Source organism: Selaginella moellendorffii, unplaced genomic scaffold (genome assembly GCF_000143415.4).
Source record: "Selaginella moellendorffii unplaced genomic scaffold, v1.0 SELMOscaffold_47, whole genome shotgun sequence".
Classification (NCBI taxonomy): Eukaryota; Viridiplantae; Streptophyta; class Lycopodiopsida; order Selaginellales; family Selaginellaceae; genus Selaginella; species Selaginella moellendorffii.
The window spans coordinates 917752-933450 of NW_003314308.1; the positions used below are offsets into that span (position 1 = coordinate 917752).

Consider the following 15699-nt stretch of genomic DNA (forward strand, 5'->3'; position numbering starts at 1 on the left):
AAACAGCAAGGAACCAACCTTGCCAATAATGTCAGGATGTTTATAACAATCTAAGAAATCATCCTGTAGGGGCCAATTCCATCAACAACCAAGGTAATGAACCACAAGGACCTGAATTTAGAAATAGATTCCCATTTGTACTAGTATTTGTTTCATAGATTCAAACTTGGAGTTGTCACTCTTGTCTGATATATACAAAGCACAAGCAACATGTATTCTCATATGACTTCAATGAATTGGTTTATAATGTCACTCTTGCTTGCCAGAAGATAGAAAGAATAAAACACTGTCTTGAACTTCACAATCCTGAGATAGCTGCATTGACAAACATTATGGATATTTATGGAATTGAATAAATCTTACATTTCCATGATGTATTTGGACAAATCAACCTTTCTGGCTGGTTGGCAATGTAATCAGACCAACACACCTCATCAAAAAGTTCACGGAGATCAAAGTAGTACCACTGACCATGGAAATACTTCCTCAAAATCCTAGGTACATGGTTTGTAAGCAATAATGCATTATTCACAGCAATGATACCCACCTAATCACAAAGGAAGACTGTATCATAGCTCATCAATAAAATTCACGTTTTGTTGTGTGAATCATCCATTATTAAGAAGTAAGTTTGCAACTATACATGGAAAAGCAAAAGGCAAAAACCAAAACTATTTAGAAATTCTTTACTAATTGATGCAAGAATTTACCCATTCAATACACCATCCAAGAGCAAACACTTGTTTGATTTCATCTTGGGAGAACTCATCTTTGGGCTTGAGTAACACCAAATTGTCAATCATTGAGAGACCTTGATTTAATTTTCTAAACATTTCTATAATTTTGTCCACTTCTAATAGAAAAACACACTTCTAAGAGCTTTAAAAACTACATTTTGTACACCCTATTTGTAAAATAAGATTGGCATTATTAATTTATATATATCAAACTATTTATCGTTTCATACTTTATTTCCTCATAATTATTATCATTTTTTAGAATAGTAAGGTAGTTTCTCCTTCCTTAGATTCTAGAAAGGATATTGAAAATATAGTAAACATGAATTGCCATGTGATTCACTCCAAGCCTACATAAAGAACAATTAAATGGTTATAAATACTATGAAAAGAATACCATTTCATTAGTTTCCTCTGTGTTCATCTAGCAAAAGATGTTGAGAGTTAATAAGTGAAAAATATTATGAAAAATAAATCACTTACACTAGGGAGTGGGTTATCCATTTGCTCATCTTTGTCTTGAATAGCCCTTGTGCAACACTTATGCCAATACATCTCCTAAAATATCTAGTTTTTGAGAAATAAAATAAAATTTAGATACCTTTTTTTAGTGCCGAGGACATGAAATGCCATCCTAAAAAGAATCAACATTGTAAATAAATAGAACAAATTTAGGGTTGCTTAATCAGCTTGGTAAGACTTCCAATTGTTCCTAATGCATAGGTAGAGTTGGTAGGAAATCCTGAAAATGTTTTGAGTACTTTTTGCCCCTCAAAGTTTGTGTTGCATTTCTTGGTTATCACTCAACTTAGTGTGCTTTATTGGCAAGCGGATTTTACAACTATGAGCAACAAATGTTATTGTCTTTGTAGAGTACTTTTATTGCCTACAAGCCCCCTTTTTGCCACATATTTGCTCCTCCTTTGGCTTTTCCACTTCTTTGAAATTTTTTAATGTTTGGATTGCATCCTCTATTCTTGTTTTGAAGCTCTAAAACGTCCCACTCTCAATCTTCTTGAGGAAGTCTAATGACACTCTAACCACACAAACACTTGTAATGTAATTGTGCAATCCCCCAACATAGCCCTTTCAATCTCATTAGGGCACTATCATTTGTGGAGAAAACATTTATAGCCATCCTTATACAGTTATTTAGTTTACAACATGTTAAAATTGTGTGGATATTATAGTGGATGCAATGGTAAATTTTAGCAATATATAAAAATATTTCATACGAGAATTCTAAATAAGAAAATACTAAAATCAGACAAAAAAACACCTGTAAACACAACTAATATGTTAGATATGTAAGGCCATAAGTTGGATTTTCTCCATAAACTTTATAGCCTTAGAGAAGAGTAAATGATTCTTACCTAGCTTAAACAACCAAATATTTTTGGTGGAGGAAACATAATAATAAATGAAAGAAAGGAAAGAAAGTAAAGTGCCTATAACATTTTATATTCTATACTTTTCTGACGTTGCTTATAAACCCAACACCAAAAAATATTGCAAATTGAACTATTTATCTCCTCTACCTCTACTATGAACTCATGAAGTGAGGACTTAAAAACTACATGGAAAACTAATTTTATAACTATATCATAGTAGCACTAAAAAAGTCTATTTCACTTCCAATTTTATAAGTATGCTTTGAAAGAATCAATGTTATACATGGCTGAAAAACCATATGCATGGGAGATTGCTACAAAAAAGTGGTAAAAAGTAAATAATTTTTTAAAATTTTTCATTTATAAAAATCAACTATATTTTGCCAAAAATTATTCTGAGAATAAATGTGAAAATTAGAAAATAATCAAATCTTTCTGTATAATCAATTTAATCTCAGTTACTTTTCTTTTTAACTTTTATATACCACTATTGGAACCATACCATCTTGGGTTTGCTTAAGCAAGTAGGGGGACTGAAATGGTAGTGAATAAACCTAAAATATGCTTAAATATTCTACAATATTCTACCATCTAACAGTTGTTATTTATTTAGATTAATCTTATAATTTATAAACATGTTTATAATTTATAAACTTTCTTAAACACTTTTTAGTATATTATTTTTTATTCAACCATCTTATGCAATAAGATTAATATTGTGTTTTATAAATATGTCTATAATTTTAAATTTTTATTTAATCAATTGGATTAATAAGTAAGAATAATATTACTATTAAGCAAAGTAAATGTTGCTACATGCAACGCATAGCAAATTTTTGTGACAGCTACCTGAAACTGATATAAAAACAAAAAAAAACAATGTATGGAAAGAAAATTAGTGTTGTGGTTAAGCTTGAGCATCTTTAGTAAGGAGATATAGTACTCACTTCCATGAAAAAGATAGCCTCTTTGACAGCCTCAAGGGAGATGGCACAGGCTCCTCTGGAGGCAGCAGCCATTGCCAAAGGGTACTACTGTTGACTTCCCAGCCAAGATGAGAGCCAACTGCAAAGATTTCCTGCTCGAGAGCATCCTGAGATGCAAATCTGACTATCCTCTGGTGAGGCTCAAGGGGGACTTCCAGCAGCACTACACTGGATCACGTGTGGTATGGCTTCAAGAAGCTGGAAACTTTCCTGGACTTTGCTGGAGCTGCTCATAGGCATCTGGACGGGGTCGGGTGGCCAGAAGCTTCTCCACTTGAAGGAGTTGGAAGATAACAAGATCAAGGGCAAGGACAACATCAAGAACATGTGCTTCTGTTCTTGACGAGGAGGAGGAGAACCAGAGGAAGAAAAGAAGAAGAAAGAAAAGTGTGAAGAAGTGGAAGAAAGCTACCACGGCTAGTGTCCAGGAAACATGGAAAGCCCAGCCTCCCACAAGCAATGCCAAGGAGCAAGGAGTGAACAAGAGTAGCAGCAGTGGCAAGCTCAAGATGGGGCGTGGAAAGCTAAGCGTGCAGCTCCCGCCTTGTTTGAGGCTCTGTTTCACGAAGAATGTGGCTGAGAGTAGCCTCGCTTTCAAGACCTCCAATCCATTATCCATGATGGATTGATTGATTATCATGGTGTGACTTGAGCTGCGAATGTTCAGCTAAAATGTTCTTGGTAGTTTATTAATTATTGGTTTAATATTCGTTGGGACATTTATTATTCCTCCTTTTATGCATTGTTGATATTGAGGTTGATTTGGTATTGTTATATTTGCAAATAAAATACGTAGAGCTGGCATTTTCTCTTCAATATCATTTAGTTGTTCTGTATATCGATCAATTAGATTCATTCTAATTTTTCTGGACTTTTATATTTTTCTTTATTTGTCATGCATTGATTGCATGCATATTCTTGTTTTTTATTATATTTAAACAAAAATATATTACATATTTTATGTGGATGTATTGGTATATCCTGTATAGCTTCATTATACATTTGTAGTGCTTTCATACTTTTTGTATTGTTCATGTTATTCATTTTCTTGTTGTTCTTTCTCTTTTATTGTTTTTTTTCTTTGCTTCTAATATAATATACTCTTCTTTTAAGTTTTCATCTGATATAGTACTATCTGTTCTTTGTCAAAAAATATTTATTTTTTCATTTGCTTGTTTTTGTGAGTTCCAAGTTTCCATAAGTATTTTGTAAAATATTTTGTAAAGTATGTTCTTCATATTTTTCTTTGGATATATTAATAGTTTTTATTTGCTTATTTTTATTCTTTCTTGATAAATAATAGTATCTAGAAACAATTTTTTGGTGAGTTAAATCAATATTATGGTTGAATTTTAGTTCTTTTGATTTTTTATTTGTAGATCCTTGAATTGATAACAATTTTGCATCTAGAAATTTTGTCTATTCAAATTTTCTCTTTGTCATAATTTTGCCCTTTATACTTAAATGCCTTTATTGCCCTTGATGTGCCTACACCCATAGGATAGCTAGGTGCATAGTTTTTTTTATGATTGTTTAGCTGATCAAGATTGTTTAAAGAGATTCAACAATCGAACCAAATGGACTATTTTTAGCCTACTTTCAGCAAGTATTAATTCTCTATCTTTCAATCAACAGCTTTGTGAAGGCTGATAATTGATAATCTAGACCAATAGAAACAATCAAAGACCTTTTACTTACTTCTCAATGTTATTCCATTGAAAGCCATTTATGCCCTAAAGCTATATTAAGTCTTTATTTAAATAGTCTCATTTCCAGTTTCTTGAAGCCATACCACGTGTGATCCAGTGTAGCGCCCCTGGACGTCCCCCTTGAGCCTCACCAGAGGATAGTCAGATTTGCATCTCGGGATGCTCTCGAGCAGAAAAGCTTTGCAGTTGGCTTTCATCTTGGCTGGGAAGTCGACAGTAGTACCCTTTGGCAATGGCTGCTGCCTCAAGAGGAGCCTGTGCCATCTCCCTCGAGGCTGTCAAGGAGGCTAACTTTGTCGTAAGTGAGTACTATATCTCCTTAGTAAAGATGCTCAAGTGTAATTGGTTTCTTTTTCCATATATGGTTTTTTTTGGTTTGCTTAAGCAAACCTATAGGGACTAGGATGAATATACTTAAAATATACTTGGATATTTTAGGATATTCTATCATCCAATGGTGGTTATTCATTTAGATTAATTTCGTATTTATAATTTATAAACATGTTTATAATTTATAAACTTTTCTAACCACTTTGTATCATCATGAGCATATGTGGTTTTTGGAGCATGAGCCAAAGAAACTATGCAAAGTACAGTGTATTGGTTGGGCTCTATGTCCAGAATGGCAATTGCAAGGGAGCTCTCAAAGTTCCACTGCCAAGGCCCTCAATCAAGGCTCCGCCATGAAGCAAAGAATCTGGAGGCAAGACTGGATGGACGAAGCGGCCAATGATCCACATGAAGGGAAGAATGAAAAAGAGGAGTGCTCATAGAGGCCTCCCAGCCTCAATTGTGACAAGCATGAAGTATTGAAACCAGCTCAGGAATTTGAGTAGTGCCCCCTCGAGATCATTCATGATGCTATTGTCGTTCCCGGCCACTGCATTGTCCACTGGCTCCAATGGATTGCTCTTGTCTCTGGGAAGCATCAAGAAAAATCATATTTGGACTAGTGAATTGATTGAAAATTGGCTCTCCCTGGAGGTTTGAGCTGAGAGCCACAATCCAGGATCAGAAACCCACTATGGCAGTACTGATTGATTGCCCAGAATCAATCAATCAACCTGGAATGCATATATGGATGGAGCTTAGATCTTCCTCTGTATGGCTCCCTATTATGTGAGTGGGCAGTGGGTAGAAAACAAAGATCAGTGGAGGACAATCTTTCTATTCCTATTCATTCCTCTTTTCTAAAGCGACGGATGGAGGGAGATTGTAGCAGCTGAGGAGTAGAGTCAGGCTGCTTCTAGCTTCAGCTTGGACGATGATGAGAAGTATCTGGCAAGGATGTTTATAAATGAGGAGAGTCAATGCACGAAAAGGTTGAAAAGGTTCAGAAGGTTTGTCACCTATGGAATTGGTTTATTGTCTACCGTAACCCTAAGTTTGGCAAGTTGACAGATTTTAATTTTTAGCTCAAATTTTTATTCTTTTTTGTTTTCGATTCTTCAAAGTGAAGTTTAGTTTATTTTTGGATCTTTTTACTAGTATAAATTAACTAGAGGTAATTCTGTTTAATCAATGACATAGATATGTCAGATTTGGATTGTGCTATGGATATTGTTCAGTCGTCACCCGCTGAGGATTTGTCTACAGAAACAAATTCTTATGAAGGTTTGGTTTTTCTCTTTATTCCTTAGTATTTCTTGATTTATTTCTTTTTGGTTTTGTAGTTTCACAAGCAAAGAGGACAAAGTTGACCATCCTAAAAGCCACTATTGCATCACTTGTCTTTGAAAAAGCAAATTCAACCAAAATTCTTGAGCTGAAGATTTTATCTACGTATGGTTTTGAAATCGTTTTTTTTTCTGTAGTTTTGATTTGCTTTTTGCCTGCAAAGAACACTCTGCAAAGTGCAAATTACTTAACTTATATAATGGATTGTACAGATATGCATGGCTTGCAAACTTTAACTATATATGGCAATTCATCCATGTGTGCATGATTATAAAATAAATTTATGGCTGGTAAATGTTTCTCACTTACAAGGTTTATAATTTATTTTTTAAAAAAATTAACAAGATTATAATTCTCTCACTTTAGATGGGTTGAACTACAGAAAAACCCAGTTTACCACCATGGAACTTTAGAAAAAGTTCTTTATATTACAGATTCTTCTATGATTCAAATTAAAGATGATTTTGATGTTAAATTAAGATTACAACCAACTAGAGGAGCTTCTATATCATCTTTAATGGCTACTAGAGTTTATCCACAAGCTATACATGCTGTTGTAATCAACATTGGTGTTTTTCCTAAAATAAAGATTGCTTCTTCTAATAATCCTTTGGATGTAACTATGGTAATGTTTTTTTCTATTTAATTTTCTATTTCTAAGATATTTTCACAACTCTACATGCATCTGGAGCATGAAGAGCAATATCATCATATTGTAACAGATTTATATGCTGGATATATGCCAAAGTTTTTATTTTTTAATATTATGAAAAGCATGAGTGTATCAGGTGATTTAGCAACACTTGGAAGTACTTTATTTTTGCCACTAGTTGATTCAAATGAAATTCAGAAGCTCAATGGTTCATTACCTTTAGTTGTTGATGGAATTGGCCCCCACAAGATGATTTCTTAGATTGTTATAAACATCCTAGCGTTATTAGCAAAGTTGGTTCCTTGCTGTTTTGTCTTTCATGTCAAGCTCATTGAATAGTCCAGGTTGGAACAAATATCCAAGAGCTATGGAACTAGCAGATGCTAGCCAGAAAGCAAGACTAAAGAGCAATTATGGCAAAAAAGACAATGCCTGTGTCAAGGAGGTGAAGAAAGTGTACAATGACTAAGGCCTTGCAATGAGTATTTTTCTTAGGTACTTCTCTCTTTAGCTACTGGTTAATGTAGGTAACTTTCCTAGAGTATGAACAAACAAGCTATAGGAGAATTTTGTGTACTATTGATCAAGAAAAGAGTACTCACTTACAAGTTTGTGGTGTTTTGGAGTTTATTACTTTCTGAATATAGTTTGATTACCTTGCAAGGAGTTCTATTGTTCTTTCTAGAAAAACATTGCAAGTGCCAAAAGAAGGAGTGTTTCTTTCGCTGCTCCTTGTTTTTGCCAACTATATGAGTTTGTCATTTTGTTTCATCATTAGTATTGTTATATGTGGAGCATTGACGATGATTTAGCTCTAAATATTCTTCACTTTTCTCGTGCTAAATGTGTCCCCATCAAATCCAACAAAAGCTGCATATATTTGCTCATTTGAGGTCTTCTAAATTTTTATTATGACACTTTTGGCCATCACAGGGATCAGGTATTTTGGAATATACATACTAACTTCTTGTTCCAGCTATCTTGTTATCATAGGTCATTGATTGAGATCTTCTTGTTTCATCATGATGTGAGAATTTGTGCTTGTCAGTAAAGTGTTTCCTTTACTTTGAAAATAATCCTACAGCTCAGGAAGGAGCTTCACATCCTCATTCATGGCTGTCCACAAGTTCCAGGTGAGTGTTCAGCTATGAATCTTTAGCTTCCTCTCAGCCGATGATGGGCTGTGCTATATCACCCCAGATGTTAAGTAGGCCATGGATTCCAAGTCCCTCGCCAAGGATTTCAAGTCCCTGGGCTCAACAGCCAGCGCTGGACATTGGCAACAATCCAGTATGAAGCATCAAGCTCTTACTCGGTGATCTTGATCCTGACTGGGGGAACTTTTTTTGATCCAGCATCATCCTCCCCTGATTAGGCAGTTGGCTCATTGTTGTAGAATGTGCCCGACACAAACAAGATCATCCATTACTAAATGAGCTCGACTTAGTTTTAAGTTATTGCATTAATTTGCTATACAACTTAAATTTTTGTCATTAAGCTTTCCATTGATATTGTAACAACAATTTAAGACATAATAGTTTTATAAATTTAAGTTAAAATATGCAGTTATTTTTAGTAGTCATTATTTCTGACTAGCTTTAAAGTCAGAATTAAAAAATTTCTTAAGCTGACATTTGCAGTTGCAATTTATGACTAAATTTTAAGTCATTTATAATGGTTATAAAACAAAAAATATAGTCGTTATGTTTAGTAGTTAATTGTGACTAAATTTTAAGTCAATTATAATAGTTATAAACCAAAAAATATGTAGTACGACTAAATTTTAAGTCCAAAAATGAAGCTATAAATATAGTGGTAATTTAAGTCTATGATCAAATATTAAACATCAATTTCTTTAGCCCCAGGCATACCTGATCCATGTGCCCATTAAAGAGTGATTCCGAGAATCACCATCAAAGCAAAACTATAAAAACCATTGCTATGGGCTGTCTCTCTTTTGTGTGTGTCGATAAGGTCACAATACACGATCTTTGACGCCTAAAACGCAATGAAAAGAATTTTCAAAGAACATAAGCTTCCAGAGTGGACGCACGGAGCATTGCATCGTGGTGAACGACCATTCTCATCTTTGCTCTTCCTCCTAGAATTGAGCCTGAGAGTTTCTCAACGAGCTCCGGTTTTTTTGGGGGAAGAACCAAATGAGCACTATGTGCTAATGAAAGAAAGAGATTCCGAACAGTGATATTGCTTCCATCATGATCGCAAAAACTGGACATCATAACTTTAAAGCGCTGCAGATAATGCGTCCGTACGAGAATCATTTATATGCACTAAACCTTCATGACCTAAAAAAAAGGTTTCTCGGAAGCGAATCCGGTAAGCAAGAAATATGGCTAGCATCATCCGTCGGAGTGTGCCGCCGTCGTCTCCACCTCGTCGGGCGGCGCACAGGAGCGTGCATCCGCCTCGTCCAGGGCACAGGAGCACGACACCGCCCAAAACGAGAGTGCCACCTCCAGGTAGCATGCCGCCCCCCAAACCATCGCCAAGGAGGGCGAGAGGAGCTCCGCCACCTCACAGCAGCGCCCACAGTCAGGCACCTCCACCAGCACCAGCAGAGCAACACCATGGAGCAGCAAAGCAGCACAGCCATGGAAGAGCACCACCTCCAAAGCAGGACAGCCATGGAGCACCACCACCTCCACCAACAAGCCATGGAGCAGCAAAGAAGCACCAGCACAGTCCGCCACCAACAAGCCACGGAGCAGCAAAGCAGCACCAGCACAGTCCGCCACCGCCACCAGCAAGCCACGGAGCAGCAAAGCAGCACAGCCACGGAGGAGGAGCAAAGCAGCACCCACCTCCACCAGCAAAGCAGCATACAGGGCCGCCACCTTCTTCCGGGACAACCACTTGGCGACCAAGGAGGTTTGGGCCGCCGCCACCTCCACCAGCAAAGGAGCATACAGGGCCGCCACCTTCTTCTGGGACAACCACTTGGTGGCCAAGGCCCGCTCATGACACGATAACATGGCAACCAGGGTCGCCTGTCTTTCACACGTTTTCATCGCCGCCTCCGCCTGGCCCCTTGTCTATTGCTCCGCCTCTGGGGTCGTCATCATCAACAGCAGCAGCAGCAGCGGCAGCGTTTGCAACACCGGGGCTGCTTGTGGCAGGCATCGTCCTTTTCCTGCTTGCTATGGTGGCCATCATCACCGGCATCTGGATACTCGTGAAGGGAAGAAGAAAGAAGGCGAACGACATCCTGGTGCGCTACGTCGGGAGCAGCCATCTTCCTGGCGGTGGCAGCAGCAGCAGCGGCAGTCAGCGAGAGTATCTCGTTCCCTTGAGCAAGATTGAGGACGCAGAGCTCCGGGACAAGCTCAATTCCTTCGTTCAAGAGAGGAGCAAGCAGCACCTTCGACCGTCGCAGCTAAATCCCAGCACAAAGGTGGCCAGTCCTCCACTCGCGAGGCCTCCAAGGCGGCTGCCACCTTCGGCTTTTCTCAAGATGAATCCAATCTATGGTGCTGCTACCGATTCGGTTGACGACCGCCTGACGCCGCCATTGGGACGAGATCCACCAGCAGCGATCCACGGAGTCGACGAGCACAAGAAGGTGCCAAGAGCTTCTCTCCCGGAGGATCCATTCTTGTCGAGTGCTGCTCGTCGGAGCGGCAATGATCGAAGAGCCCAGGAACAGGCTTTGGATCCAGTGTCTCATCGTGGCACTGTGTTCGATCCTGGAGATGCTTTCGTTGTTCGGCTTGCGGCAGCAGCGGAGAAGCGAGCTGAGATGGAGAAGCACATGCAAAGGATCACCGGGTTTGGGATGAGGAGGCCCGGCAACAAGCACTCCCACAGGTAAGTCTTCATGCTTGAGAGATAGAACAAGTGACCAATGGAGCACTTTTAGGATCCGTGAGGTGGAGAATCTGGAGAAGCCCGTGGTTGAGGCAAATCACTCGGCCAATTCTGGAGGTTCGCATTTGGCTGCTTGTGTACACGACTCAGATGCCAAGGTAAACAGTCTCCATGCCTCGAGTTAAAGTATAACTTCTGCTTGAACTAGCCTTCCACCTTGGAGGTTAAGCTTGAGCTTGACGGAGCTTAGAGCGAAAGGAGGTACGCTTTTCGGTCGTTTTGGACTGATGATACGCTTGAGGTTGCAGGCACAGAATGAAGATTCATGAAACAAATCACTTCGGTTTTTTTAAACCGCAACAGGCAAAGGCAGGTCCGTGGTATTGAATCAAAATTATAACAGATGGAGAAGTGTGGAGGCATTTGAATTAGGAGATTATGATTTGCAAGTCTCAAACAAGGCAACAAGACAACAACTTTTCATTAAGACAACAGAGAGATATTGAATTGGGAGATTATATTGCAAGTCTCAAAAAAACACTTTGGACATTTAATTTCCTGTTTTTAAAAATATAAACTTTCAATAACATTTCTTATCGTAAGTAGTAGTCATAGCAGTCAACGTTAGTCACTATTTCTTTACCAGCTTTATAAGCACATCAATGAATTCATTAGAATGAGCTCATTAGAACAGTAATGAGACAGCGTTGACTGATAGTAGTCAGCGTTAGTCCACTGTACTAACGAAAATTCGCAGCTCAAGTCACACCATGATAATCAATCAATCCATCATGGATAATGGATTGGAGGTCTTGAAAGCGAGGCTACTCTCAGCCACATTCTCTGTGAAACAGAACCTCAAACAAGGCAGGAGCTGCACGCTTAGCTTTCCACCCCCCATCTTGAGCTTGCCACTGCTGCTACTCTTGTTCACTCCTTGCGCCTTGGCATTGCTTGCGGGAGCCTGGGCTTTCCATGTTTCCGGGACACTAGCCGTGGTAGCTTTCTTCCACTTCTTCACATCCACCATTGCCTTTTCTTTCTTCTTCTTTTCTTCCTCTGGTTCCAGAGTCATTGCAACCTCGTCAAGCTCCTCTTCCTCGTCAAGAACAGAAGCACGTGTTCTTGATGTTGTCCTTGCCCTTGATCTTGTTATCTTCCAACTCCTTCAAGTGGAGAAGCTTCTGGCCGCCCGACCCCGTCCTGATGCCTATGAGCAGCTCCAGCAAAGTCCAGGAAAGTTTCCAGTTTCTTGAAGCCATACCACGCGTGATCCAGTGTAGTGCTCCTGGAAGTCCCCCTTGAGCCTCACCAGAGGATAGTCAGATTTGCATCTTGGGATGTTGTCAAGCAGAAAATCTTTTCAGTTGGCTCTCATCTTCGCTGGGAAGTTGACAGTAGTACCCTTTGGCAATGGCTGCTCCCTCCAGAGGAGCCTGTGCCATCTCCCTCGAGGCTGTCAAGGAGGCTATCTTTGTTGTGGAAGTGAGTACTATACTCCTTACTAAAGATGCTCAAGCTTAACCACAACACTAGTTTTCTTTCCATACATGGTTTTTTTTTAGTTTTTATATAGGTTTCAGGTAGCTATTACACAAATTTGCTATGTAGCAACATTTAATTTTCTTAATAGTAGTATTATTCTTACTTATTAATCCAAATGATTATAATTATAAACATATTTATAATTTATAAACACAAGATTAATCATATTGCATATCAACCATTAGATGGGAGAATAAAAAAGAATATACTAAAAAGTGTTTAAGAAAGTTTATAAATTATAAACAAGTTTATAATTATAAATACAAGATTAATCTAAATGAATAACAACCATTAGATGGTAGAATATCTTAGAATATCCAAGGATATTCTAAGTATATTCACTATCATTCCAGTCCCCCTTAAGCAAACCAAAAATGGTATGGTTCCAATAGTGGTATATAAAAGCTAAAAAATATAAGTAACTGAGATAAATTGTTTATACAAAAATATTTGATTATTTTTCTAATTTTAACATTTATTTTCAGATTAATGTTTGGCATAAATATAGTTGATTTTTATAAATGAAAATTTTAAAAAGTTTATTTACTTTTTACCACTTTTTTGTAACAATCTCCCACATATATGGTTTTTCAGCCATATATAACATTGATTCTTTCAAAGCATACTTGTAAAATTGGAATTGAAATAAAAAATTTTAGCACTACCATGATATAGTTATAAAATTAGTTTTCCATGTTGTTTCTAAGTCCTCACTTCATGAATTCATGATAGAAGTAGAAGAGATAAATAGTTCAATTTGCAATATATTTTGGTGTTGAGTTTATAAGCAACATCAGAAAAGTATAGAATATAGAAAGTTATAGGCACTTTATTTGTTTTCCTTTCTTTCATTTATTATTATGTTTACTCCACCAAACATATTTGGCTATTTAAGCTAGGCAAGGATTATTTACTCTTCTCTAAGGCTATAAAGTTTTGGAGAAAATCCAACTTGTGTCCTTACATATCTAACATATTAGTTGTGTTTACAGGTGTTTTTAATCTGATTTTAGTATTTTGTTGTTTACGTATGCAATATTATTATATATTGCTAAAATTTACCATTGCATCCACTATAATATTTACACAATTTTGAGATGTTGTAAGCTAAATATATTTAGCTTACAACATGTCAAAATTGCGTGGATATTATAAGGATGGTTATAAAAAAATATTTCTCCACAAATAGTAGTGACTCTAATGAGATTGAAAGGGCTATTTAGGGGATTTCATGACTACATTGCAAGTGTTTGTGTTGTCATTAGACTTCCTCAAGAAAATTGAGAGTGAGACATTTTAGAGCTTCAAGGCAAGAATAGAGGATGCAATCTAGACATAAAAAATTCTTGAAAAAATGGAAGAGCCAAAAGAGGAGCAAGTATGTGGCAAAAGGGGGGCTCATATAAAACAAAAGCACTTTATAGGAAAATAGCACTAGTTGCTCATAGTTGTAGAATTCACTTGCCAATAAAGCATACATAGTCGAGCAATAATCAATATAAATTTTGAGGGGCAAAACGTACTTAAAGCATTTTTAGAATCTCCTACCAATTTTACCTATGCATTAGGAACAATTAAAGGTATTCCCCAATTACCAAATAGCATACCAAGTTGATTAAGCAACCTTAAATTGGTTCTATTTATTTATAATGTTGATTCTTTTTAGGATGGCATTTCATGTCCTCGGCACTGAAGAAAGGTATCTAAATTTTATTTTATTTCTCAAAAACTAAACATTTTAAGAGATGTATTGGCATAAGTGTTGCACAAAGGCTATTCAAGACAAAGATGAGCTAATAGATAACCCACTCCCTAGTGTAAGTGATTTAATTTTTCATAATATTTTTCACCTATTAACTCTCAACATCTTTTGCTAGGATGAAGAAAATGAGGAAACTAATGAAAAGGTATCCTTTTCATAGTATTTATAATTATTTAACTGTTCTTTACGTAGGCTTGGAGTGAATCACATGGCAATTCATGTTTACTATATTTTCAATATCCTTTCTAGAACCTGAGGAGGGAGAAACTACCATACTATTCCAAAAAATGATAATAATTATGAGGAAATAAAGTATGAAATGATGAATAGTTTGATTCATTAGCTAGATATATAGATTAATATTGCCAATCTTATCTTACAAATAGAGGTGTACAAAAGGTAGTTTTTAGAGCTCTCAGAAGTGTGTTTTTCTATTAGAAGTGGATAAATTATAGAAATGTTTAGAAAATTAAATCAAGGTCTCTCAATGATTGACAATTTGGTGTTACTCAAGTCCAAAGATGAGCTCTCCCAGGATGAAATCAAGCAAGCATTTGCTCTTGGATGGTGTATTGAATGGGTAAGTTCTTGCATCAATTGGTAAAGATTTTCTAAACAATTTTGGTTTCTGCTTTTTGCTTTTCCATGCAAAGCTACAAGTTTACTTCCTAGTAATGGATGATATAATGGATGATTCATACAACAGTACGTGAATTTTATTGATGAGCTATGATACAATCTTCCTTTGTGATTAGGTGGGTATCATTGCTGTGAATAATGCATTATTGCTTATAAACCATGTACCTAAGATTTTGAGGAAGTATTTCCATAGTCAGTGGTACTACTTTGATCTCCATGAACTTTTCGATGAGGTGTGTTGATCTGATTACATTGCAAACCAGCCAGGAAGGTTGATTTGTCCAAATACATGATGGAAATGTAAGTTTTATTCGATTCCATAAATATCCATAATGTTTGTCTGTGCAACTATCTCAGGATTGTGAAGTTCAAGACAGTGTTTTATTCTTTCTATCTTCCGGTAAGCAAGAGTGACATTATAAATCAAGTCATTGAAGTCATATGAGAATACATGTTGCTTGTGTTTGGTATATGTCAGACAAGAGTGACAACTCCAAGTTTGAATCTGTGAAAAAAATACTACTACAACTGGGAACCTATTTTAAAATTCAGGTCCTTGTGGTTCATTACCTTTGGTTGTTGATGGAATTGGCCCCTGCAAGATGATTTCTTAGATTGTTATAAACATCCTAACGTTATTAGCAAGGTTGGTTCCTTGCTGTTTTGTCCTTCATATCAAGCTCATTGAATAGTCCAGGTTGGAACAAATATCCAAGAGCTATTGAACTAGCAGATGCTAGCCAGAAAGCAAGACTAAAGAGCAATTATGGCAAAAA

General features: G+C 36.9%; 1 protein-coding gene across 1 annotated transcript; it reads left to right on the forward strand.

Annotated features, from left to right (window-relative positions):
• The first annotated feature begins 9901 nt into the window (after nucleotides 1–9901).
• Nucleotides 9902–11306, forward strand: LOC9646995. Its single transcript, XM_002981013.2, has 3 exons — nucleotides 9902–10977; nucleotides 11030–11135; nucleotides 11286–11306. The coding sequence occupies exons 1-3, from the start codon at nucleotides 10313–10315 to the stop codon at nucleotides 11304–11306; spliced, it is 792 nt and encodes a 263-aa protein (XP_002981059.2). The 5' UTR covers nucleotides 9902–10312.
• The last annotated feature ends 4393 nt before the right edge of the window (nucleotides 11307–15699 follow it).

Coding starts and splice junctions, on each gene's coding strand:
- LOC9646995 (XM_002981013.2), top strand. CDS start 10,313: ATGGTGGCCATCATCACCGGCATCTGGATACTCGTGAAGGGAAGAAGA. Junction 10,978..11,029: donor GGCAACAAGCACTCCCACAG/GTAAGTCTTCAT, acceptor GAGCACTTTTAG/GATCCGTGAGGTGGAGAATC. Junction 11,136..11,285: donor TACACGACTCAGATGCCAAG/GTAAACAGTCTC, acceptor TTGAGGTTGCAG/GCACAGAATGAAGATTCATG.